The sequence below is a fragment of the Taudactylus pleione genome, unplaced genomic scaffold (assembly GCF_031769625.1).
Source record: "Taudactylus pleione unplaced genomic scaffold, aTauple2 ptg000306l, whole genome shotgun sequence".
Taxonomy (NCBI): domain Eukaryota; kingdom Metazoa; phylum Chordata; class Amphibia; order Anura; family Myobatrachidae; genus Taudactylus; species Taudactylus pleione.
Genome location: NW_028284707.1, coordinates 6,114,622 through 6,137,772, shown reverse-complemented (window position 1 = coordinate 6,137,772; position 23,151 = coordinate 6,114,622). Strand labels below are relative to the sequence as shown.

Sequence of the window (23,151 nt, the reverse complement as noted above, 5' to 3'; positions counted from 1 at the left end):
AATCACCTCCCAACTGTAAGTTTTCTAACAGTTGACAGTTGGGAGCTGATTGGCTGGAGCAACATTTATCATATACAGCGACATTTATCACTCGTTTAGGTGATAAAACTCGTTACTAAATGGGGTCATTGTGACCTACCCACCAATGTGTGCCAGCCATTTATAAATGCATGGCCCAGCCACTGCCCGCCGGAATGAGGCGGGCAGTGGCTGGGCCATGCATTAACCTCCCACTGCCCACCAATGTGTGCCACCCTCCTACCCATCAATGTGTGCCAGCCATTTATAAATGCATTAACCTCCCACTGCCCACCAATGTGTGCCACCCACCTACCAATCAATGTGTGCCATCCATTTATAAAAACAGTCAGCACCACTAAACTCTCTCCCAGCTGTGACTAAGACCCCCCCCCCCCCGGAAAAAAAAAACCATTTGGGTACAGTGACAGGGAAGAAACAATTTGGTATACTTGGAATGATACCCTGCAGATCGCAATATAGCGCACGCACGCAGTTCAGTGCTATACTATGCTAATCCGTATCAATCACAATGCTGCCGCACCACTTCACCTACACGCACATCCGTAATGGTTAGCAAGTCTGCGGAAACATCGGTACCAATCGAGTACCATCGGATCCATAAGCACAGTTAAGGCATGTCATACCTTACTCAGGAATTGCTTATTTCAAAGCACGCTATGAGGTCTCAGGCTGCATAGGGTATCACTGTAGATAAATTATGAATGCCCAAGCAACTGCATTCAGACGCACTGGCGCGACTGTGTTCGGCAGACCCCCTCCCATCACCAGCCACAAACGGCACTTCCTATCAATCACTATGTGATGGATCTGCGTAGTCACTGCGAACACAGGGCCTGATTCAGAGCTGAAAGCTCTGACCAGAGCGCTCGCTCTGAATCAGGGCCGTCCCAGCTAAATTTGGAGCGGCCTCCTGGCCGCTCGCATAGCTGTGGGTGACCACCCACAGCTTATGCGAGCGGACAAAAAGATGGTCGCCATCGCGATCATCGGGCTTGCGACGAGACCCTGTGGTAGTGTCTCGCTTCCGCAAGCCCAGGAGTGATTTTGGCTTTATCAGAGCCAAAAATCACTCCCACTGACATCACTAGTGATGAGTCATGCCCCCGGCACGCCCACCAAAGGGGGCGTGCTGTCAATCAACATAGACAGCACGCCCCCTTTGGTGCGAGACCCAGAGCGACGGAGAGCCCGTCGCTATCCGGGTCTCGCGCATGCGCACTCCGTCGTTCGCATGCGCAGTGGGGCAACATCGACCTGTTTGCGAGCGTCCTTTGCTCGCGAACGGGTCTGAATGACCCCCACAGTTCCGATCGCAATGACTGGTTCGCACACTGCGATGCATATGCATGCACAGCACGCAACAATCGTCCGAATGTGTGCATATTAGCAACTGCGTTCCGTGCTGAATCAGGCCCACTACCTGGTGTCATACAGAACGGCGTTTGTCAGCAGCTCATCTCCCTACTCTGTGCTGTTGGGGGACCCTGCTCCTTCTATATAACTTCCCACTTACCTCTATTCCTTTCTTTGGACTTTGAGTCTGATTAATTATGGATCGCTATTGCTAAAGCGTACGCAGACGGGCGATTGTTGCGTACTGCGCATGCATCGCAGTGCACGAAGGCACCACTGCGATCACAGAGACCACGCAGAGCCATTGCAGAGTAATTAACAGGCAGTGAGCATTTGGGGGTGGTGACATGTGTTCGGCGAAATGCAGTGCGCCTGCATGTTTGAAAGCCGTGGCATGGGCGTGCATAAATTAGCCAGTGCGATGGCATACGCAGCTTGTGTACTCACTGCGTCCAACGAGGTTAGCAATTTCTAAGTAAGGCTCTCATTCAGAGCCGTACGCTCTGAGCAGAGCGCACTCTCTGAATGAGGGCCGGCCTCCATGAAAATGGAGCGTCCTCCTGGATGCTCGTATAGCTGTGGGTCACCACCCACAGGCTATACGAGCGTGCAGTTTGATGGCCGCGATGGTCTTGACCATCGCGACCATCGAAACTGCGAGCCGGAGCCTGCGGTTGAGGTTTTCAACCGCAAGCTCCGGAGTGATTTTGGCTCTATCAGAGCCAAAATCACTCCCACTGACATCACTAGTGATGTCAGTGGGCCGGCTTCTGACGGGAGGCGTTCCCGTGGGAACGCCCCCGTCAGGAAGGCACGCCTACCAAAGGGGGCGTGCTGTCAATCAACATCGACAGCACGCCCCCTTTGATCAGACACAACGAGCGAAGGACTTTCCTTCGCTCGTCGCGTCTGGCGCATGCGCACGACGGAGCTCCCTCCGTCGTGCGCATGCTCAGTCCAGAACATCGACCCACTTGCGAGCAGACAGCCGCTCGCGAGTGGGTCTGAATCAGGCCCTAAGGTCTGGGCTGCTGTAATTCTGCGTAAGGGCCCGATGGTACTCGATGTTACCGATGTTTATGGAGGTATGCAAGGTATTATGGATGTAAGATAGCAGTAACGGGAGGCAGTGGGCGTACCTATGCTGGTAGTGCGACGGCATTGCGATAGCGTTCATTAGCATATTTTCGCTGTAGACCTCCCATCAACACAAATAGTGAAAACTTCCAAAAATATCAAGTTTTGTTTGCAGTTTAATTTGCAAACATTTAGAATATATTGCACTTACAAATGTGTTCTACATACAAGTATTGGAACAATTGTCCTCCACTACTATTTACAGGTGTCCCAGGTACGCCCATGAACAGTAAAAAAAAAAATTTGAACATTGCACTTTATGGTGACATGCAGGAGATAAAGGCTGATACACAAATTCAGCTCTGATGTGCCGTAAAAAAAAAAAAAAAAATGGCATTCCTGGTGACACCAACGCGCTGCAATAGTCTATGACCTGATCATTTCTGATCCCATCCCGTTGATTTAAAAAATCAAAATTGTAAACTGATATTGCGGATTTATATCATGGTATTGCTCGCTGGAAAAAGTACAAGACAGGGCTGAAAACACTTCTAAATACAGAGTAATTGGTACTTTTGATTGAACTTGTAATTGTGAAGAAACCTTTAATCGGCATGTACAGTAACAGCTTCCACATTCTCACTCTCCACTGGGGAGGGGGGGGGGGGGGGGGGTGCACGTAAAATCTTATGCAAAGACCAAATGAACAGCGCCGCCTAGCTGCCATATTTGGAAAACTGTACAAGGCTTGAGTGGAACTGCCAATTGTTCACATTTATTTTCCAGGGGACAACGGGAAAACTCCTTGTAACCAGCAATAAGATCAATACAGAGCATTGTCAGTTTACATTTATTATGTCTGCATAACAACTACTTACCCAGGAAAACAAACCCATCTGCCTCTTTGTCCGGTGCTGGACTTTTCTTTGCATCTTGGTTTTTCCGGAAAAAACTGAACATCTCCAGGTTTTCGTCCGGCTTCACTGCAGGGAAATTGTAAATAAAGAGCATTAACAAAACAGCCGTGTGCTGTAAGTGCGTGTCATTTACAGACATTACACATTGAGCCAGAGCTTAGCTATTCCGTCTGTGCCGATATGCTAATGCAGCAAGAAGAATCACGCCCCCTGCTGCTTTACGTATCCGGGCTGCGTTGTCCAACGTAGCATCGGATAATCTGCAGAATAATCGGCCGGCTAAGGTGACCCATGGGCTCGCCCATGTCAAGCTTAGCGGCTGTATAATTAGCAAGAACGTAAAATACTTTGCAGTGTAAGCAGAAAAACAGACAATGAATTATATAAACAAGATACACCTAAATAAACCCTGCTATAAGCAGTTGTATTTAGTGGGCACACAATCAGTTAATTCATTGGTATCCACTCGCGTCTAATTAAAGTGTTTCAACAGATATAAAAAGGAATTTACTTGTCCATAACAGTTAGTTACAACAGTTCAAAACACGAGCTTCATCGTGAAGATCAAAGAACAAACAGGTTGTCCAGCAAAACTCAGCACCTATGTCAGAAGATCACTTACATGGAGACCACAGGAAGCTACTCTGACCAAGTTACAGTCTTCCGTGGCTGAGAAGGTAGATATTGTGCATGGGGCAACAACATCATGAGTGCTGCACTCTAAAAGGAGGGTGGCAAAAGAAACCTCACATGAAATCTCGTCTGCCCTTTGCCAGAGAGCATGTGGGTGACCTTCCCAGCATGGGCAGCGAGATTCAATGGTGGTTCCCCTACCGTAGGATGATGCCGTTTATGGTAGTGCTCGTATAATAGCATCGGGATGCAGTGGAAAACATGCTGCAGTCTGCAGGAAGACTTATATTCCACCAGGACATTATGACCGAAAGCATACAGCAAAGTACACACTGGAGCGACTTATAATATCTGGGAGTGGCCAGTCACAGCTCAGCCCTTAATCACTGTAGTGTGTAGGGGCAAAGCTAGTAGGGGCATACCCAAATAGGCACACCGCTGTAACTGCACCTAAAAGTGCTTCTACATGGCATCAAAACCAGGGAATGGGCCCGATACAGCAGCGGACGCAAATGTAATCGCTAACGGAACGCAGTTGTTAAAATATGCTAATGCCTTCCAAACACATCCGAGAATAGGGACGCCCACTGTGGTCTTCTCATATCTGCACGACGACGTGCAATAGCGTAAACATCGGTACCATCGACTCATAGCAGGCACTCATGCTTTATATGCGGTAGGTCTGACCAGCCGCAGACTCAACAGCTTGACACGCAGTGAGCTCTCGTCCTGCTACAGAGATAGCAATGCCTATAAAACGGCGTTTAAACAGTAAGACACGCCTGCATTATATCTGAGGCTTTTGACAATGTTGATCATCCTTTTCTTCTCAATACCCTCCACTCTCCAGGCCTTTGTTCTCATCCCCTTCCTATATCTGTTAGGTTCCCTCTCAGCTGTTATTGTCCCACTGCTCTTCGCACTCTACACCTTTTCTATTGGTGATCTCATATGTCCCTTCAGCCTCAACTACCACCTCTATGCCAATGACACCCAAATTATTCTTTCCTGTCCTGACCTCTCTCCGTCCCTCTTATCTCGAGCATGAAACTGCTTTCTGCCATCTACTCCTACGTGACTCAATGCCAACTCAATCTTATACAGTATATCCAAAACCAAGCTCATCGCCTTTCCCCCTAATATCACTACTATTCCCATTATCTCTCTCACTCTCTCACTCTCTCCTCTGTTCCTCATGCCAGCCGCCCATCTTCACTCCACACATCAGGTTACTCCTAGATTTGTTTCCTCCTCTGCCATAACATAGCCAGAACACACACTTTTCTTACTCATGGCGTAACCAAATCCTGAGTCCAATTTATTTGATCTCCCACCTTGACTATTGCAATCTCCCCCTAACTAGTATCCTCTGCACTCGCCTTTGCTCCCTATAATCCATCCGGATTGCAGCAGTGAGGGTAATGTTCCTCTAATACTGGTCCCTATCTTCTGCAAACTCTGTAAAACCCTTATTCCCACCAGAATTAAATTCAAGAGGCTCACCATCATCAACACTTCCTCTCTCCATACATCGCTGACCTGGTCATGAGATTCACTCCAGCTCTACCAGTCTCTGACCTATGCCTTTCCTTCCCTCTGATAGCCACCTCTCACTCCAGCCTCCAAGAGGTCTCATTCTCCAGGCCTATGGAGCCTCCTGCCTCGCCCAACCAGACACCCTCCAATCTTCTAAGTGCTCTTCTTACAACACCTTAACTTCTCCTTTACCACTCCATCTACTTGCCCAAACTGCCCCATCCACTCTTATCCCATCTCCTGCTACTGCCTCTGCTTTTCCATCCCTCTAGAGCAGGGTTTCCCAACCTCGGTCCTCAAGGCACACCAACAGTCCATGTTTTAGTGATATTCATGCTTGAGCACAGATGCTTAAATCAAAATAACTGAGGTACTAATTAAGACACCTGTGTTTAAATATAGCTATCCCTAAAACCTGGACTGTTAGTGTGCCTTGAGGACCGTGGTTGGGAACCTCTGCTCTAGAGTGTAAGTTCTCATAGGCAGGGTTCTCAGTAGCCTGTGTCTCATACCTGCACCATCTTTGTTTACTTATAATGTACCTGTTATGTTTCTATGTATAATGCCTATTCCTGTCAATGTAAAAATGAACGTAGGGGCCGCGCCAATGGGTGCCCAATCTCTGCGACCTAAGGAGAACTAGTGGGTTTCCCAACTTAACCCAAAGTGAATAGAATTGAAAATAGAGTATTGGCGCTGAGAAGGGTACTTTATAGATCAACACTTCATTGTGACACATCTGCTATGCAAAACTAGTCCCTTACTCTCCATACATGGGAGCTGAGCAATATAGAATCGTTAAAGGTAGTGCCAGCACTTATGATATAAGTGGTCAAGCACCCTCTTACCCAAACATGAAATATGGGCTGCAATTGGCAATTAAGGGACGACCCAACAAAAAACTGATAAAGAATAATTACGTCCGAACATAGCAACGATTGAATTGCTCCGTCGTGCGCCCGGCACTAACAACCGCCGGCACAAACAATTGAATCGCCCCCTTAGTGTTACTCGTTTTTTAATCAGGCCACTTACAGTATAATAATACAGAGGACAGCTTCTCTATTTCTTTGAATTACAAATCACTGTTGCTGTATAAACGTTTCTGCTTGAGTTACCAGCTCATTTTAGCATGCCTCCCAACTAGAATGATTAAGGGGGGATAGTTCCTCTTTGGGAGCTCTGAGCTACTCTACTGATTGGGCCAGAGAATTCGGTGTTATGGAGCCCATACATCAGGCAGCCATTGGGGTAAGTCCCTGTTCTGCCGATGCCAGGGGATCAGTAAAATCCAACATGTTGGTCAGTTCGATGGTTCTGCTAACCCAAAATTATTGAAAAATCGGCGAGTTGGGGATTGTTAATTCCTGATCAGAGGAATGGATTGGCATCATGGAATCAGGGATTGGCCCACTAGGTGAATGGCCCTCATTACACTGTGGTTCTGCCTAAAGTGCTTCGGAAGCGCTGGTCATGCCCCCTTGACTAAGTTTTTCCAGATTCTCTAACTTGAGAAGCTGTGAATTATGATAACAACACTATATAAAGGAAACAGTAAATAGTTTTCCCTTCATCAGTCCCATTACTTGAAGCTGCTAAGCAGATCAGTCTCTCTGCATGCAGCTCACTACAGTATATTACTAGCCGTTAAAGCAGAGCTCTGTTGAAGCGTACGAGACAGACTAATGGTACAATCCGGCTACAGCCAACAGGAGAGTCCCAGGTTGCTACACAAAGAAGATTTACAGAAATTGCCGGGTTGTTCTAAACACCACTCTTTAGAAACATTTTCACTCTCCTCGCAGTACTAAGAGTTACCACTCATCTAGGAACGGGTAATTCTAAGAAATATAAGTAATAGATTATTTTATACTATTGTATACTGTAATGCAGCAGCACACTGTAAACTACCAACACATGTCAGTCAGAATCGTTATTATATACCAGACAGTGGAAGCCGGCATGGTGCATAATCCCGACAGAGGTAGGTAAGTACCCTAACCCTCCCCCTTACCCTCTCTTGGTGGTGCCTAACCCTAACCTCCCTAGGGGGTGCCTAACCCCCCCCTTCCCACACCCTAAATGGGTGGCTAAACCTAGCCCCCACTTCTCCGGGGAGAAAGACAATTACTTACCTGTCCGGACGATCAGGATTCCAGCGGTTCGAGCTGCCGACGTCGGTATCCTGTTCACCTTTGGGATATCGGCGTCAGCAGATTTCTGTGCGGGCAGGCGTAGGTATATCGACACCCAGCATCCTGTCCACCGGCAATATGACTGCATCGCATTTCAGTCATGTTCTTCTGTAGCAATCTACTAGTATATATTTTATGTTGCAGACATGCTCACAGCTCTTTGCAAATGACAACAAGCAATGCTAAAACAAGACTGGGCAATAAGAGAGACAGAAAAGAGGTCCCTGGCCAAGCATAAAATCCACCAGAAAAACAGGGATTTTATACACCAAGTGCCACATGTTGCATAATTGTCTAGCCAGACTGCAATGGAAAAGTTCTTGGTGAGTGTGTTATTCAGGCACACAGCAATGTTTGTTTGAATGTAGAAAGAGAATAAATGTTACTTTTGTGTGAACGGTGTACAGTAGTTATAATCTAGAATAGAAGTTGGTTATAATGTAGAACAGAGGGGTGGTATACGGGCAGAACAGAACAGAGGGGTGGTATACGGGCAGAACAGAACAGAGGGGTGGTATACGGGCAGAACAGAACAGTGGGGTGGTATCATGTGAAATAGAAGAGTGGGGGGGTAATTGGGTAGAACATAATAAAGGAGTTGTAATTGGGTAGAGGCCATTTTCAGGAGTTCGATAATCTTGCCAGAAGAGGTGAATTTTAAGGGAATGCTGGAAGGTTCGGAGGCTAGACGGAAGACTTGTGGTGCAATATCTGTAACCGGGAATGGGAGCAAGTAGTGAGCGTGGATGAGAGAGCAAGATCAGGTCAGAGTGGAGGGTCGGGATGAGAGATACCGGTAGACAGGCAAGAGATATATGCTAATGGGTAATGATAAAGCACAGGTATAACCGCCTGCGAATCAGGTGGAGAGGAGACAGACTGAGTGGTCATGAAAAGAAGAAGTTTTAGCAGAAAGCAGAGCACGGTGGGAGAGACAGAACACCACATTAGCGGCGGGGATCTGTGGGGACTTAGCGGGTTATCCCACAGGAAATCACTGCTGGTCTTTGCCCTCACCCTATGGCGGTGCCAGCAACAGGCGAGGTTCTCCTCCAGCATCAACCGAAATGTGCGCAGACCGAACCTTGCGCTTCACTGAGCAACCCCCTCCCAGGAGTTCATTCACTGCCACCCCATATAGGAAACGTGTCCACTGTATCTATTTATAACTCCTATAGGGGACTGAGTCGGGGAATACCTATGACACCTTACTGGTGCTCTTCAGCTTGTCGGGGGAACTACAAGTGCCAGCATCCCCCCCTAAGAAAGTATATATTCAGGCCCCCTGTCCAATGTAAACGCTCCGCTGCCATGGATACTGCTTGGTTGTTACTATACAGAGTGTTCCCCCTCAGGACGTCCTCTATGACCCGGTTACCACATGGACATGTCCCCGCCGGGTAAGCCGCCGGCAGGCCACTGAGCCCCCAGGAGAACTTACCCCCACAGCAGCCAGGGCAACCAGCGACGTGTTCTCACTGCTGACCACGCCCACTTTGGCTGTCAGATACATACACACTCATGTCAGGTGACTCAACATCGTGACGTCACGCGTCTGTGTCCATCACGGAAACACTTCCGATAAACAACGAGTACTTGGGTTCCGCCACTCTCACCCGTTCCCACCGAGAGAAGATTGCGAGAGGCGCTGACACTGGGCCAATCCCTTTATACTTTCACACACAAAAAAAACCCCAACCCAGCTCCGCCCCCTGTTCTGTATTCATAGCGTCTTTTCAAAGTTATGCTACAACTCAAACGGTTGCCCACATCAAACATGGCTTCCTTGGCGCTACAACCCGCCTGGCTGCGTCAAGAGCGTCGCGCTCGTTGATTGGCTGGTGAGGCGGTTTGCGTGACGCCAGGGCTCCGATGATTAGATGTGCGCGACGCCAAGTCTCACCGGATTGGATACGCATGACGTCGGGCGTTCCCTGATTGGCTGGTTTTGGGCCAGCAGTAGTCTGATTGGCCGGTGAGGTGATTGGCGGCTGTCTGTGTGTGAGTCCCGGGTTTCCCGCCAGGAGACATTGTGACTGCTGTGTGACCGGCTCCGGTGTCTGTGTCTGTGTCAGCGGCCGGCGGGGGCAGAGGACGCTCACAAGATGGCAGATCTGCAGGATGCACCGCGGGTCCGGATTAACACCAGCATGCTGGCCCAGCACATGGGGCAGCCAGTGTGCTTCGTGGGGCGAGTGGAGAAGGTATCGCTCCATCTGTAACTGTATTCTTGCCCAGGGGGAAGGGTCATATGTTGCCCTCTACATGCAGCCCGCTGTTGCTCGCTGCATGCTGCCATATGACATTCCTTGGCTCTCCTGGGGTATGGATTAAAAGATAGACAGTAAAAAGGTCTACAGTGTCTAGACACCAGATGTTAGACAATCAATAACAGGGTCAAAAGGTCGACACTAATTTTTGACACTGTCAAAACGTTGACATGAAAATGGTCGACTCTTTATTTTTTTTAGTCTTAATCTTTACTCTAACCCTCCCCTTGGTCCCTAAACCCTACCTCCTGGTGCCTGATCCTAACTGTCGGGGTAAGTGCCTAACCCTAAAAAAAAGTTTAACCTTTTGACCATGTCGACCATTTATACATGTTGACTCTTACATGTCAACCTTTTGACAGTGTTGACCTTTTGTTCCAGTCGACCTATTGACTGTCTAACATCTGATGTCTATCTAGACATTATTGACCTTTTTATTATCTATAGTCCAGAACCCGCTCTCCTGAAACTCCCACCGTGCTCTGTCAGCCTCTGATGGCCAGGGCATGCTAAGACTTGTAGTTCAGGATATGTAGAGGGGTGACAGAATGTGTTTTATGCCTTTTGGCTATTGGGCATTCTGGGGTTTGTAGTTCTACCACTGCAACAAGGTTTTTTTTTTTAGCTTCTCGTGAAACCTTTGGACTTTATAGTTCCATATTGGCCGGAGAGCTATTAATGCACTTTCCAAGTAGTGGTGAGTGCCGCTTGGATGCATCACTGGATAGGGATCGCAGGTCCCTATGGAGAATTGCGCTGTATTATATATATATATATATATATATATATATATATACACATAGCGTTCCTGCTAGGCTGTTTTAGCGGGGCGCGGCACCCTGCCCTCCTTCTGGAGGGCAAAAAGCACCCTGCCCTCACAGCCTACGGGTGCCGTTCTCACCCGCTGGACGCAGTGTCCCGCGGGTGGAGAAACATGCGGTGTCCCGGTCACCGCCGGAGAATAGACACATCTATTCTCCCTTTCTGCAGCGCTTGGGGGCTGCCCAGCATGTCCGTAAGCGCCGGGCACGCCCCCAAGTATGACGAAAAGGGGACGCGTCTTATAGACACGCCCCCTTTTCGGGGACGCGCGCTCCGTAGGCGCGCGGATGAGGTTGCCCTCTCTAGCTCCGGCGCCCTGCCTGCCGCCGGAGCTAGAGTGAACACTATATATATATATATATATATATATATATATATGTATGTGACCTGACTAACGTGTAATGTGTGAGCTTTTGCACTGGAGTCCATATTCCAAGGTTTCTTTAAGGTGGGGAACTGGGTTTCGTGCAGTGGTCAGGGAACAGGGGTAAATTACCTCACATGGGGTAAAAATGCATATGAATCATTTATAATATAGAATGATTCATATGCATGCCCGGCTGTGCTGCAGGGAGGCTCTATGTCGGACACCCGCTGAGATGTTATTACCAGCGGGTGCCCGGCTCCTTCCCTGCAGCACTGCGTTAGTCGGAGGCTGGAGTTCTCTTCTGAACTCCAGCTTCCGCCTTTCTCCATGCGCACTATGGGAGAGACGTCATGACGTCTCTCCCATAGTTCCGAGGAGCAGCCGGACGGACAGGACGGCGGCGGATGCAGGAGCGGGGATTAAGGTAACTTTTTTTTTTTTTGTACAAGCGGCACTACTATATGATTTCTTTCCTTTCAAATCAAGGGGGTAATGTCGGCGTATCTAAATATATTTTGGGGTAGAAGGTAAAGATCCCTGGTTTAGTGTTACACCTCAACACTTCTAGAGCTGCACGTGTGTCTCTCACCACAAGATGTTATAACGGTACATACTGTAGGTGTAAATGAACACGCTGTAGTAGTGAGTGGGCCTTAGTGACCATAGATTCTGTCCTAGTACATATCGGACTATAAAATTAATATAATTTGTTTTATCCTGCAGTTTCCATATGCTACAGTTTTTTAGTGTCCCCCATTAAGTTTGCATCTTAAGATTTTTTGAAACCTTAATTATTGTAAAGCGTAACAGGTCAGCTGGGCACACCGGCAATACGCATCCCATAAGTTAAATCAGGTGCGCATTTTATACAGGCCTTTGCATAATTATATAGGAGACATACAAAATATGCATTTCATGTTTGTCCAGCTGTAAATGGTCGATCAGGTAAAAGTAACTTAGTACAATCACTTTTACCGATTAGGTAACATGCTCCATATAAGTAAATGTAGCTCATATCTGATTAGAATAATAATAATAAACCAGGTTACAGGTTTAAGAAAACATTTGGCTGCTAAAGATTCCTGCACTACGTAGATTGTAATAGATCTGCAGTCTCACACTGAGTTGCGTACGCATAAGAGATGTCCTGCCAGGGAAAGGAGACCGCTAAACCCTCTCAGAGCATTTATATTTGTGTTATAATTCTACATTGACCAATGTTTTTTCTTTTTTCATGTTAGGTTCATCCTACAGGGAAATCGTTTGTCCTCTCTGACGGAGCAGGGAAGAATGCAACTGTTGAATTAGCAGAACCGGTAAGCCTGTCACAGTTACCAGCGATTAGATGCTATCTGTGCTGCCTTTGCTACAATTACGTACTTGTCCCACGTGCCTCAATCACATGTACATATTCTATACAGCTCTCCTGACTGGAAGATCTAGACTTCACTTGCCTTATGCTGGGTACACACTGGCCGATATATTGGGTGTTCAATTGAATGGCTGATATATCGTGGGCAAGTTGGTGGGTGTGTACCATGGTTTGCCATCGGTGATTAACTTGTCAATGGTACAATAACCATCTATGGTGAATCACCGCTGCAGAGTGCACGGCGGGCCAGTACCAGTGTTTGCCGTTGGTGGTTTTCCATCGATGGTCACCATCAATGATAACTATCAATGGTACAAAATAATCTATTGTGAACCACCAATGATTTGCTCCACTCGATGGCCACTGCTGCCGAGTGCAAGGCGGGCTGTGGGCCAATCGAGTACAGGGAGGGGGGGCAGGGCTTAGCTCTGCATCTGGTGTAGAAAACCCCCCCCCCCCCCCATCAGGTTCCACTTTGCCATCAATGGCAGAAAACCATTGGCTCTCTACCATCGATAACAAATCCAACAGCCATCTGTCGTAAACATCAATGTTTCTACTTCAGGGTCCATAGGGGGTCCACAGGGTTGACCTTGGGGTATAGGTTGGGAACCAAATCCGGGCACCACGCAGTTAAAGCTTTTAGCTCCCAGGATGCACTTGGGTCCACTCTCCCTATAACCCCTCCCCCCAGCCAGAGGCACCTCAGTTTAAGTTGGTGCCCGGCCGGAGTCGGGTCACCGTTACTGCAGGGGGGCTGCTTAGCAGCCCCTAAGCTTATAATTTATTTTAAAGAGTTTTATTTTATTATTTTTTACTACTCTTCAGAGCGGCAGCATCAGACTGTCCAATGGACGTCTAAGCTGCCGCTCCTACACCCCGCCGGCGCTGCGACGCCAGTACAGATATGGGGATCGCAGCGGGATCCCAGAGTCTGTACTAGCCGGGCTCTGGAGGACTCCCTGGGCTGCTGCCGGATCGACGGGGACAGGTAAGTCGCGTGGTCACCGCTTGCGGTGACCCGCGTGTACATGCAGCCTTAGGCCTCCGGTCTCTGGGGACACACCGGAGGCGCTAGCGGTGGCGGTGGGCTCCCCCTCCATGGAGGCATACCCCGCGTGTCCACAGCCCACCAGGGATTATAGCGGCAGCGGGAGCCGGCATCCCGGGGGGTTAATTGCTAGCCAGGGGAGGAAGCCTTCCCTGTCTAGCGCTCCTCCCCTCAGCTCAGCGCGCCTTTCAATACTATAGTCTGGCGTCGCTGAGCTGCTTCCTCAGCGGGCCACGCTTCTTCTGAGGTCTCCAGCGGCCATTATCTCTCGGTGGTGCTGCAGAGCTCCTAGGATGACAGTGAGCCCAGTCCCCCTGCGTACCTGGCCATTTTGGGTGAGTGTACACAGCGCTATAGCCTTCCCAGACACTGAATCTGGGCAGTTGAATGTAGCGACATTGTGCAGTATATTATATGTCATGCTTATGTATGTACAGTATATATGTCTGCATTGTATGTGACATGCTAGTGCTGACTGTCTGCTTTTTCTCTCACCTGTCAGTGTATATCCTATCCCTTTTCTTTATCTGCCCTAATACAGGTGTACCTGGGTGGTTCTGAGACCTCACATATATATACTTGTTAATATTTGTGAGGTTTGTCACATACTGTTGCGTGCTGCACGTTGCCATATTTTAGATGGAACTGTGTGTTTCATACGCTGATAATGGGTCCCTGCAGCTACTCTTAGTGTTAGTCAGGACCGGTATGACGCTGCTTAATATTTCCGTCAAGATAGTCAAATATATCTGACCAGGAGATTGCACACGATACTGCACCCATTATTGCTATCCTGCAAGTCATAGCCTGCAGGAATTAGTGCGGAGGATTTTAACGCAGAAAGGTTTATGTATGAGGCGCCATCTGGTGCCGGGCCCCTTGCACGACCCCCTTAAAGGGTGGTTTATTTCTCAGGATCCTCTCCTTTGAGGATCGCCGGGCGGGCCCCATTGTCGTCACTCGCTTGGAGTTACTTCACCATACTGCCCTTTTCAACTCGGGGTATCTCGCAATTTCTTGCAGTTTACCCCTGTGTCACAGACTATCGCTCCCTGCCGGGGTTTTTCACAGTACATGAATTACCTCCGATACCACATCGGTCTGTCATTCCCCTTGCAGGGATTACCACAACGGCCACCCTGGTGGATGTCGTTTTCTACGAAATACTAAATGGCGTGATATACGCCCTGTGGTTACTTCCCAGTGGCTCTGCCGTGAACTGGATGGTGTATTTGGCTCTTTCCATCTCACATTGGAGGAGCCGATTTCAAGTATTATTATTCCTGCTTTGGGGCTGGTAGCCAGGTTCATTCTGGATATAGAGAATGTCGATCCTGCACCTGTATCATACATTTCCCGTTTCTGCCCAGCGGGTGGTTCTCATGGCGGGAGTCTGGCTGTCGCCAGATACGAGGAGTCACAAAGGCCTCCTGTTTCCCATTCCCTGAGGGTCCTCACAAGTAATGGAATCTTCTTCTGGGGTGGATTTGTATGTTCATCATCGGATTACAGGCATTAATACGCCTCCCATCCCAGCCTGGACGGATTTTACGGATCCGTAGGTGGTAGCTTTGCCTGAAATCAGTGTACTCGTTTTCGGGGCCTATTGCCCGTCCTACCATGGCCATCGCATGGTGATGCTTTTGTAACGTTTTTCCCCTCCAACACGTCTGGGGTTCAAATGTCTTTTGCCGCTCACATAAAATATGCAGTGGTCGTGTGGGATTACCTACATGGGATGCCGGTCTTCTAACTTTCAGGGTTTCGGCTGCGACTGTATCCGCCGCAATACCCTATGGCTACGTTATGGGAAAGCAGAGGTGCAGACTCCTTCCATGGGGACGATCTTGTTTGGTCCTGACCTTGACAAGATTGTTGCATCATTGGCAGTATCACTAATGGAGAGATACTGTCTTTAGCTACTCCCACTACATTCGGACTAACTCTGTTAAGTCTTTTTGTCCTCAGGGTCAGCCTAAAGGCCTGTTTTTTCCTAGGCTGTCGGCCTCCACGGGAGCCACCATATCCAGTACCGAGCAGTCCTGGACTTACGGACGACCCTACTTCTACGCCTGAGTATAAACCTTCAGCCTGACGGGACAGGTCTACATCTGGGGAATTCCAGAGTGAGGTACTGATTCTCAACGGCCTCTCATTGCTCAGGCGGCCTCCTCACAGGCGTTGTTCCACGGGCCCTTCTTCAGACGATCAGGGCCTTACATTCCCAGAAAGCTATAGAGTCTTGGCGGTAAGCAGAGCTATTTCGGCCAGCCTCACTATCTCAGCGAGGGACTGGTTGTTCTACTTTCTTTCTGGGGCAGTGACCGATTGGTCCTCATTTGCCTATACTCTGTCTCAAATCCCTGAATCAGATTCCAAGGGTGCCTGGACTCAGGTGGAATCCTTCATGCTCCATCATCCGACATTTGGAACCTGGGGATTTTACGGTATATCTGAGTATTCAGGATACGTACCTACGGGTACATACAGAGCCCTCTCATCAGCATGGGTTCAGGTTTGCTGTGCCACAGCAACATTTGCAAGTTTCGGGCTCTACCTGTTGGGACTGTCCTCAACTCCACCGGGGTTTACAAGCTTTATGGATTTTCTGACAGTTCACCTGTTCAGTGTATCCGAATGCTCCTTTATCTGGGCGGCCTCCTGCTTTTAGCAGGATCACCGAGGTACTTTACCGCTAGGTCAGGCTAACCATGGCTTCTTCTCGGCACAGATAAGTAGTCAACGGAGAAAAAGTCCTCCCTGCATCCCTCACAGGGTATTCTTCATCTGGGAGCACTGCTGGATTCTCAGAATCTTAGAATTTTTCTGGCGTAAGACAAGATCTCAGCTCTTCAACTTCTACGCAGTCGACATATGTCATTACTCTTGGTGATGCGCGGTCTACCAGAGTGTCTACCTTTTGGTAGGGTGGAATGTGCTCAGTTACATTCCAGGCCTTGCCATAATTGACTCCTCTCCGGATGGATTGAGTTTTGTCCATCGGATCGCTGTTCGCACGATGATGCTCTCTCTGGAGTTGAGTCGGTCTCTGTCCGGGTGGCTATGGCCATCTCGTCCAGGGTATTCTTTGCTACAGACTGTGTCTGGTCCGTACTCGTTTTGGGGCAGCTGGACGTCTGTCGCTTCCGCCCTGCCACTTAACTTGTTGGAACTTTAGGCTGTCTTGGGCCTTCACTCTGGCCTAACCCATATGTCACGGTGAACCTGAATAGGTTCAGTCCGACAGTGTCACAACAGTGGCTTCCATCTAGGCAACACTGGTAGTTGGGTGGCAATGACAGGAATGTCATACATTCTGACATAGTCCAAGGGTCTTCTCCTGGCCGACTCTGCAGTGTTCATTCCGGGAGCTCTCCGTTGGGAAGCAGGCTTCCTCAGCCGTCACGACGTGCGTTCCGGGGACTAGTCTCTTCTCCAAGACAGGTTTCAACTCCTGGTGAGCAGAGGGGGCCTCCCTGAGGTGATTGATCCTTATGGCCTTCTGACTCTATCACACATTGCCGGTGTTACAGTCCAGCTCTAGGAGTACTGAAGCTACCTTCAGTGACTGTCAGTGAAGTGGTCCTTCCACTTTGTACCTGTGTCCTCCGGTCTCCCTTCTTCCTCGAGGTCTTCGGAAGTTTAATTAGAGACGGAAGGGCTTTCCTTCTGGGGGCTCCAGTTTGTCCCAGACATCACTGGTACTAAGATTTTCGGAGTCTCCTCATGTTGCTCCGTTCCTACTGCTTCACTATCTGGACCTGTTGTCTCAGGGTCCTTGTTTTTCCCTAGATCTGGATCGTTTGTCTTTGACTGCGCCCCTACTGTGGTCCTAGGGCTTCCCTGGCTCTGTCTTCATTGAGATGTTTAGTGCAGATAGGCCAGACTTTGCTGGCATCTGCCACGGACTGTGGCATACATAATTCTTATGGTATCGTACCTGTCGATACGATCCTCCGGTGTCCAGGATTTCCAGATATTCTGGCATTCCTTCCGGCTGGCTTGGGTTTCACCCTCGGCATGGCCTTCCTGACAGTGCGGATCTCTACACTGTCAGTATGGTTAAGATGTGGAATTGCTCCACTCTGGTATCCAGTTCATCCTTTGGAGTGTTTTTCTGGATTATGCTTCCATTTATCCTCCCTAGGGGCTCCTTGGGAGTTAGTAGTGGTTCTTCGTTCCCTCCGGGGACAGTCAATGGAACCGCTGGTTGTGATAGCCATAACATGGTCTATTGCTTTGGCTCTCTCTTTCTCTCAGGGTGTTTATATCGACCAGGTGAGTGTCGGAATTGGGAGCGTTCTCATGTGGCTCCCTCTTCTGGAGGGCATCATGTCAGGGTGTGAGTTGCTCTCGCCCTGTGTTTCTTCTTAGTGATTTTTAGGTTCCATATTATTCTGGAACTTATGGTACGGCCATTCAGTCCCCAGTCCTCTCGGCTGGTGTGGCCTCATTGACTGTGGTCCGGCCTCTGTGGGTTTATGTGATCCGTTCAAGTTCCTTACGGAAATCGGACTCCTTATTGGTGGTCTGAGATTTCTGGTTTTAACAGGAAAGGATGGCCGGCCTATGGCCAAATGTTGGCTGGATGGCCTTGTATGTCTTCTTCAGGGGCCTACACATGGGTAGGCCTTTCTGTTGTTGATGCTTGTTTTTTCTCGGGCCATGTAACCCTTGTGGGCGGCTCGCTGTGGCGCCTTGGCTGTTTTGCCTTGCTAGGTGGCCACGTGGTCTTCTGTCCATACCTTTTTTTCAAGGTTCTAGGCATTGGTTTCCTTTGCCTCTCAGGATGCTTCCTTTTTGGCGGCGGATTCTCCTCTCAGCACAGGAGCGTCCCCACCCTTGGTTGAACTGCTTTGGGACATCCCCAAGGTCAACCCTGTGGACCCCTTATGGACCCTGAAGTAGAAAACAAGAGATATGGTAAGAACTTACCTTTTGTTATCTCTGTTTCTACGAAGTCCATAGGGTCCACAGGGCGCCCGCCCTGACACACCTGGCTTCATATGGGCTGTGTTACTGGTCACCGGTTTCCAGTCTCCTTTTCTGTGAGAATGGTTCTTGAGTGTTCCAGTTTTCTCTCTTTTTCTTTCCTCCTCCGGCCTTTGGCTACTTACAAACTGAGGTGCCTCTGGCTGGGGGGAGGGGTTATAGGGAGAGTGGACCCAAGTGCATCCTGGGAGCTAAAAGCTTTAACTGCGTGGTGCCCGGATTTGGTTCCCAACCTATACCCCAAGGTCAACCCTGTGGACCCTATGGACTTCGTAGAAACAGAGATAACAAAGGTAAGTTCTTACCATATCTCTTGTTTTACCTATCGATGGTCATCCCTAGTGTGTACAAGTGATATCTGTCAACAATGTCTTTCACAGACCTAGCTATAGCTGTGCAGCACAGCCGATGGCTGCTATAGCGACACTTCGTGCTGTTTGTACGGGCGGTTGGCTGCAGAGGCTGCTGGTGACTGACATCACAATTGGGCGGATACATGCAAGTGCCCGCCCAGTTGTGAAGTCAGGCACGACACATCGGGCCAACGATTGGTAAGTGTATGCATTTACCAATCGTCAGATAGGATGGTGGATAGGCCGGACGGCCGGTCTGTCTTCTTAGTGAGTACCCAGCTTTAGAAGGGGAAAAAACAATGTAATTTATTTTTAAAACTAGAATGTGGACATTGCATAAGACATAAAAGTTTATTATGGGATTCAGGAGATGTTTTAAAGGGTAACTTGTGGCATAGTGTTACCAGAAGTATAGGGGCACTTGTTAGTGCTCACATTTTTACTGTATTTATTTGATTTGCACTTTTTCAAATTGAAATCTTAATGCTTACATGGGCAGGATGCCGTGGAGGCATGCATGCCATTGCATTCTGCTATAGTATACTCTGGATACTGGGTCATCCTTTGTGGGTTAAGGGAAAGTCATTTTTCAGAAACACTTTTACCAAGTGGGACTAACCTTTAATACTCCCTGAACCAGAGACCTTTAGTGCGCACAGAAAATAAAAGGTAAACTTCTCTTTTTCAAACTCGTTTCACAATATGCTTTCTGGTAGTAAAATAAGATCTTTACATGTTATAAAAGTGTTTTTGTTTTACTAAAGATGGTTTTGTTTTATTACAAAGCTGGAGGAAGAGATATCCGGTGTCATTGAAGTTATTGGCAAGGTTACACAGAGAGCTACAATAATGGGTGTGTCGTACGTGCCTTTCCGAGAGGAAGTGGTCTCTTTTGGTAAGTGAGAAGCCTCTTCCAACTATAAGCTGAAAGATTTGTAGATCTAAACCTATGGACCTGATGCTACACACGATATATGTACAATTAATTTATTTTCATTGGGGGAGGGTTAGGAAACTGTTAGACTATGGGTAACTGAGCTATTTGGTATAAGGAAAACTATATTCTTGGCTTAATTTTCCTTTTTAAGAGCTCACATCAGTGCTACAAATAATCAGATACGGTTCTTGTAAAGCCTCAATTAACAACATATGTGTTTTGTCTGTGCTGGAAGTGTTGTTCTGTTTGCGTTCCTTACTGTTCCTATATTTTTATTCTCCAGATCTCGGGCTTTATGATGAGGCCTTAAAGATAATTCACGAATTTCCTCAGTACTATCCATTTGGACAAAAAGGATTTGAATAAATCAAGGAAGGAAAGAAAATAAAAATACACACGGCCCCATAAGAACTACTGTATTTTGTTTGTTGCAATTTCCCACAAGATCTATAGTTTTCCAAGCCGTTCTGTCAGGTCTGCATTGCTAGTAATACATTTGGAGAACAAATTTACCTGTTCATAAACAAAGAGGAGCAAAAGATTTGGAGCTGATAATTTCCATTACTGTTCTTCTCTTAGCAGAGACTCATCTGATGTGTAAACGGACCTTCAGGAACTCTAATTCACCTGCTATAACTCTTGCCTGAGTGAATAAAGCCTTTCATTAGACAGCTGGCATATAAATGGTAAATTGGCAGCATTAGGGATATTTTCTTTTCCATATTGTATCATATTCAGAAATGTAACATGTTTAGGTGTCAGTAACAGACTTCAATTTACTGTATAGACGTTTGTATTTCTAATAGTTACTATTTTATAAATAATCCTACATCTCTTTGTTCTCGCATTGTTGGTTTATTTAACAGTACAAGGTACATTCTATAAACGTGTTCTTGGGTGTAAATATGGAATATACATGTCATTTGAAGTTGTTTCAAGAGAAGGCATTAAGGGTGCAATTCAATGAAATGTGATGTTGAACAGCGCAGGGAATGAATGCCCAGAGCTATTCAACTGTCTGCGCTGGTGTGAAAGGGGCGAGGGTTGGATCGCCGGGTCGAGTGACCCGGCAATCCAACCCAGGTAACTAGCAGGGTTTAACATGGGAATGACCCGTGAAGCCCTGCAGTGTAAACTGCGCGATCCGTGTCACGATGACCTGAAGTGCGCTGCAAGCCGGTCGATTGGTCCGGCTTCAGTGGCGCTTGGAGATGACGTCATCTGATGAAATGCAACTTGCCGTACTAATATCTGTAATACTGGTCTACAATATCACTAAGCAGCTCTAAAGTTTGTATACAGACGAATAACTTCATATTCAGTGTGCTGACTCAGCTAGCCATAAGCACCAATAATTAACTTACCAGGAAGAATTTGGGCTGTAAATCCTATAGCACAGGGGAGAGGAGAGGAGAGGTGGAGGGGGAGAGAGCCTGATGGGGGTGTTTTAAAATGGCAGAAGTTTCATGCAGTATGAGATTTTCTGTTTTGGATAGAGGGTGTCAGCTGCGCCCAACACTGTAACTCCGAGTGCCGGTATATTTCCATGCTAAAGAAGAAAGTACTTAACTTTTGGGGTTTTATTCAGCCACCCCCTTACACAAGGATTGTATCACTTTGAGTGCAGGCATCTTGCTACAGTCAAAATTTATTTACAGCTGTGTATTTTTTATTCTTAAAGCAACAATCCCAGAAAGGTTTTACTTCTTCAGGGTCCATAGGGCTCCACAGGGAGACAGAGGTGTAGGTGGGACCTTGGAGGACCGGACACCAACAGCAAACTTTTCAATCCCAGGATCCTCTGGTCCTACCCCACCCACAGCCTGAGGGCAACTCAGTTTTGTTGGTTTCTGGCAGGGGCTGGGTCACCATTTTTGACAAGCAGCTTCAAGCAGCCCAAGCTTATTTTTTATGATTTATTTTTTATTTCTAGTGTTTTAAACTGAGAGGCAGCAAACCACTGTCCCTTGGACGTCTGCTCCATCACCACTTCGCGGTGCTATGACACCAAGCCCCAGCTAGGTGCTCTTGGGGGGGACTAGCTAGGCAGCTCCCCCGGTCCCCAGGGGACAGGTAAGGCGGACCCCCGGTCTACCCAGTCTAGCCTCTGTCTCAGGAGACTGATTGGAGGAGCTGATATGGACACCGGTGCGCCCACGACTCCACTTGACCACCGACGCATTGATATACTGGTGTAGAGACATATGTAGAGGCCAGGGGACCCGGCGGTTAACCTCAGCACGGAGATAAGGTGCTCTCCCTGCAGTGCCCCCCCCCAGCTCAGGGTGCCATTCCACTGCGGCCTAGCCATTCCCTGAGCTGCTCCTCCCTCAGACGAGCCGGAGTCATTTTCTGCTTCACGAGTCTGGGTAGGCAGCGTCCATGTTATACAGCGCTATAGCCTACCAGCCACTGTGGTCTGTGTAGTTGATTGTAGTGCCAATTGCAGATATATAACGTTTTTCTCTGCATTTGTATGTGACTTGTGCTAGCACTGATCTCTCCTTCTTATACTGTCAGCTTATACCTTTCCCATTATTCTAATTTACCCTGACATACTAAGGTATAGGGGGTTCATGGTACCTCACGTCTCCCATATATATATATATTTGTGAGGGCTGTCATATACTAAGTAGCGCGGTTGCATGCTACACTGTGCCATATTACACATACTGCAGGGTGTTCACTATACTGTGTGGTTTATTATTCTAGTGACTATGTCTGGCAGAGGAAAGAATAACAAGCAGGCTGATGCTGCTGCTCCTACTCTGCTGTCTTGTAAGTCCTGCTCAGTGGGGTAAACGCCAGAGGACCTCATTCAGGATAGTCCATGTACTAATTGTTGCACACACTCAGACCCCTCAGCCTCGGTGCCTCCTCCTCAGGACCCACCCTGGGCTGCCTTTTCTCAGGTAGTGACAAAGATTGCGGACCACTTAGCAGTCACCGTGGTAGCCCCCCTGTGGGATGGCCACAGCAGGTACTCCCTGCAAATCCTTTGCCTCCCCCATGAGTAGACGTACTGTCTACCTCAGTACAGAGTTTGGCTAATACCTCTATGGTTTTTCTGCAAAAGGAAAAGCCTTTACCTATTAATGCTGGGTACACAGGGGATGATCTGTTTAGCAAACAATGTCGCTGAACGATCTCCCTTGAAATTCCTGGTGTGCTGGATGAACGATATTGTTGATATCACCAACGATCGCAAACCCTATGGAAAATGCACGATATCGT

At 48.0% G+C, this 23,151-nt stretch overlaps 2 protein-coding genes across 3 annotated transcripts in view; one reads left to right on the top strand and one right to left on the bottom strand.

Moving 5' to 3' along the window:
* UMAD1 (UBAP1-MVB12-associated (UMA) domain containing 1) overlaps positions 1-9,393 on the bottom strand; it is a 28,101-nt gene extending 18,708 nt beyond the window's left edge. Inside the window, exons 1-2 of one of the 2 annotated variants that reach the window (XM_088442206.1) lie at positions 9,195-9,393; positions 3,351-3,455 (exon numbers count right to left, since the gene is read on the bottom strand). In XM_088442206.1, the coding sequence (XP_088298332.1) occupies positions 3,351-3,432 (82 nt within the window). In that variant the 5' untranslated portion in view covers positions 3,433-3,455; positions 9,195-9,393. Of the gene's footprint in view, positions 1-3,350; positions 3,456-8,770; positions 9,113-9,194 lie in introns of those variants that run through there. The other variant, XM_088442207.1, reaches the window with a different exon arrangement.
* A 330-nt stretch (positions 9,394-9,723) lies between these two features.
* On the top strand, positions 9,724-20,754 carry RPA3 (replication protein A3). The gene is made up of 4 exons (XM_088442205.1): positions 9,724-9,957; positions 12,454-12,528; positions 19,767-19,875; positions 20,201-20,754. The coding sequence occupies exons 1-4, from the start codon at positions 9,859-9,861 to the stop codon at positions 20,281-20,283; spliced, it is 366 nt and encodes a 121-aa protein (XP_088298331.1). The 5' UTR covers positions 9,724-9,858; the 3' UTR covers positions 20,284-20,754.
* The last annotated feature ends 2,397 nt before the right edge of the window (positions 20,755-23,151 follow it).

What these genes read in the sequence shown, in the direction of transcription:
- RPA3 (XM_088442205.1), top strand. Translation starts at nt 9,859, where the DNA reads ATGGCAGATCTGCAGGATGCACCGCGGGTCCGGATTAACACCAGCATG. An exon ending in TCGTGGGGCGAGTGGAGAAG is followed by an intron (nt 9,958 to 12,453) that starts GTATCGCTCCAT and finishes TTTTCATGTTAG; the next exon opens with GTTCATCCTACAGGGAAATC. An exon ending in AGAGGAAGTGGTCTCTTTTG is followed by an intron (nt 19,876 to 20,200) that starts GTAAGTGAGAAG and finishes TTTATTCTCCAG; the next exon opens with ATCTCGGGCTTTATGATGAG.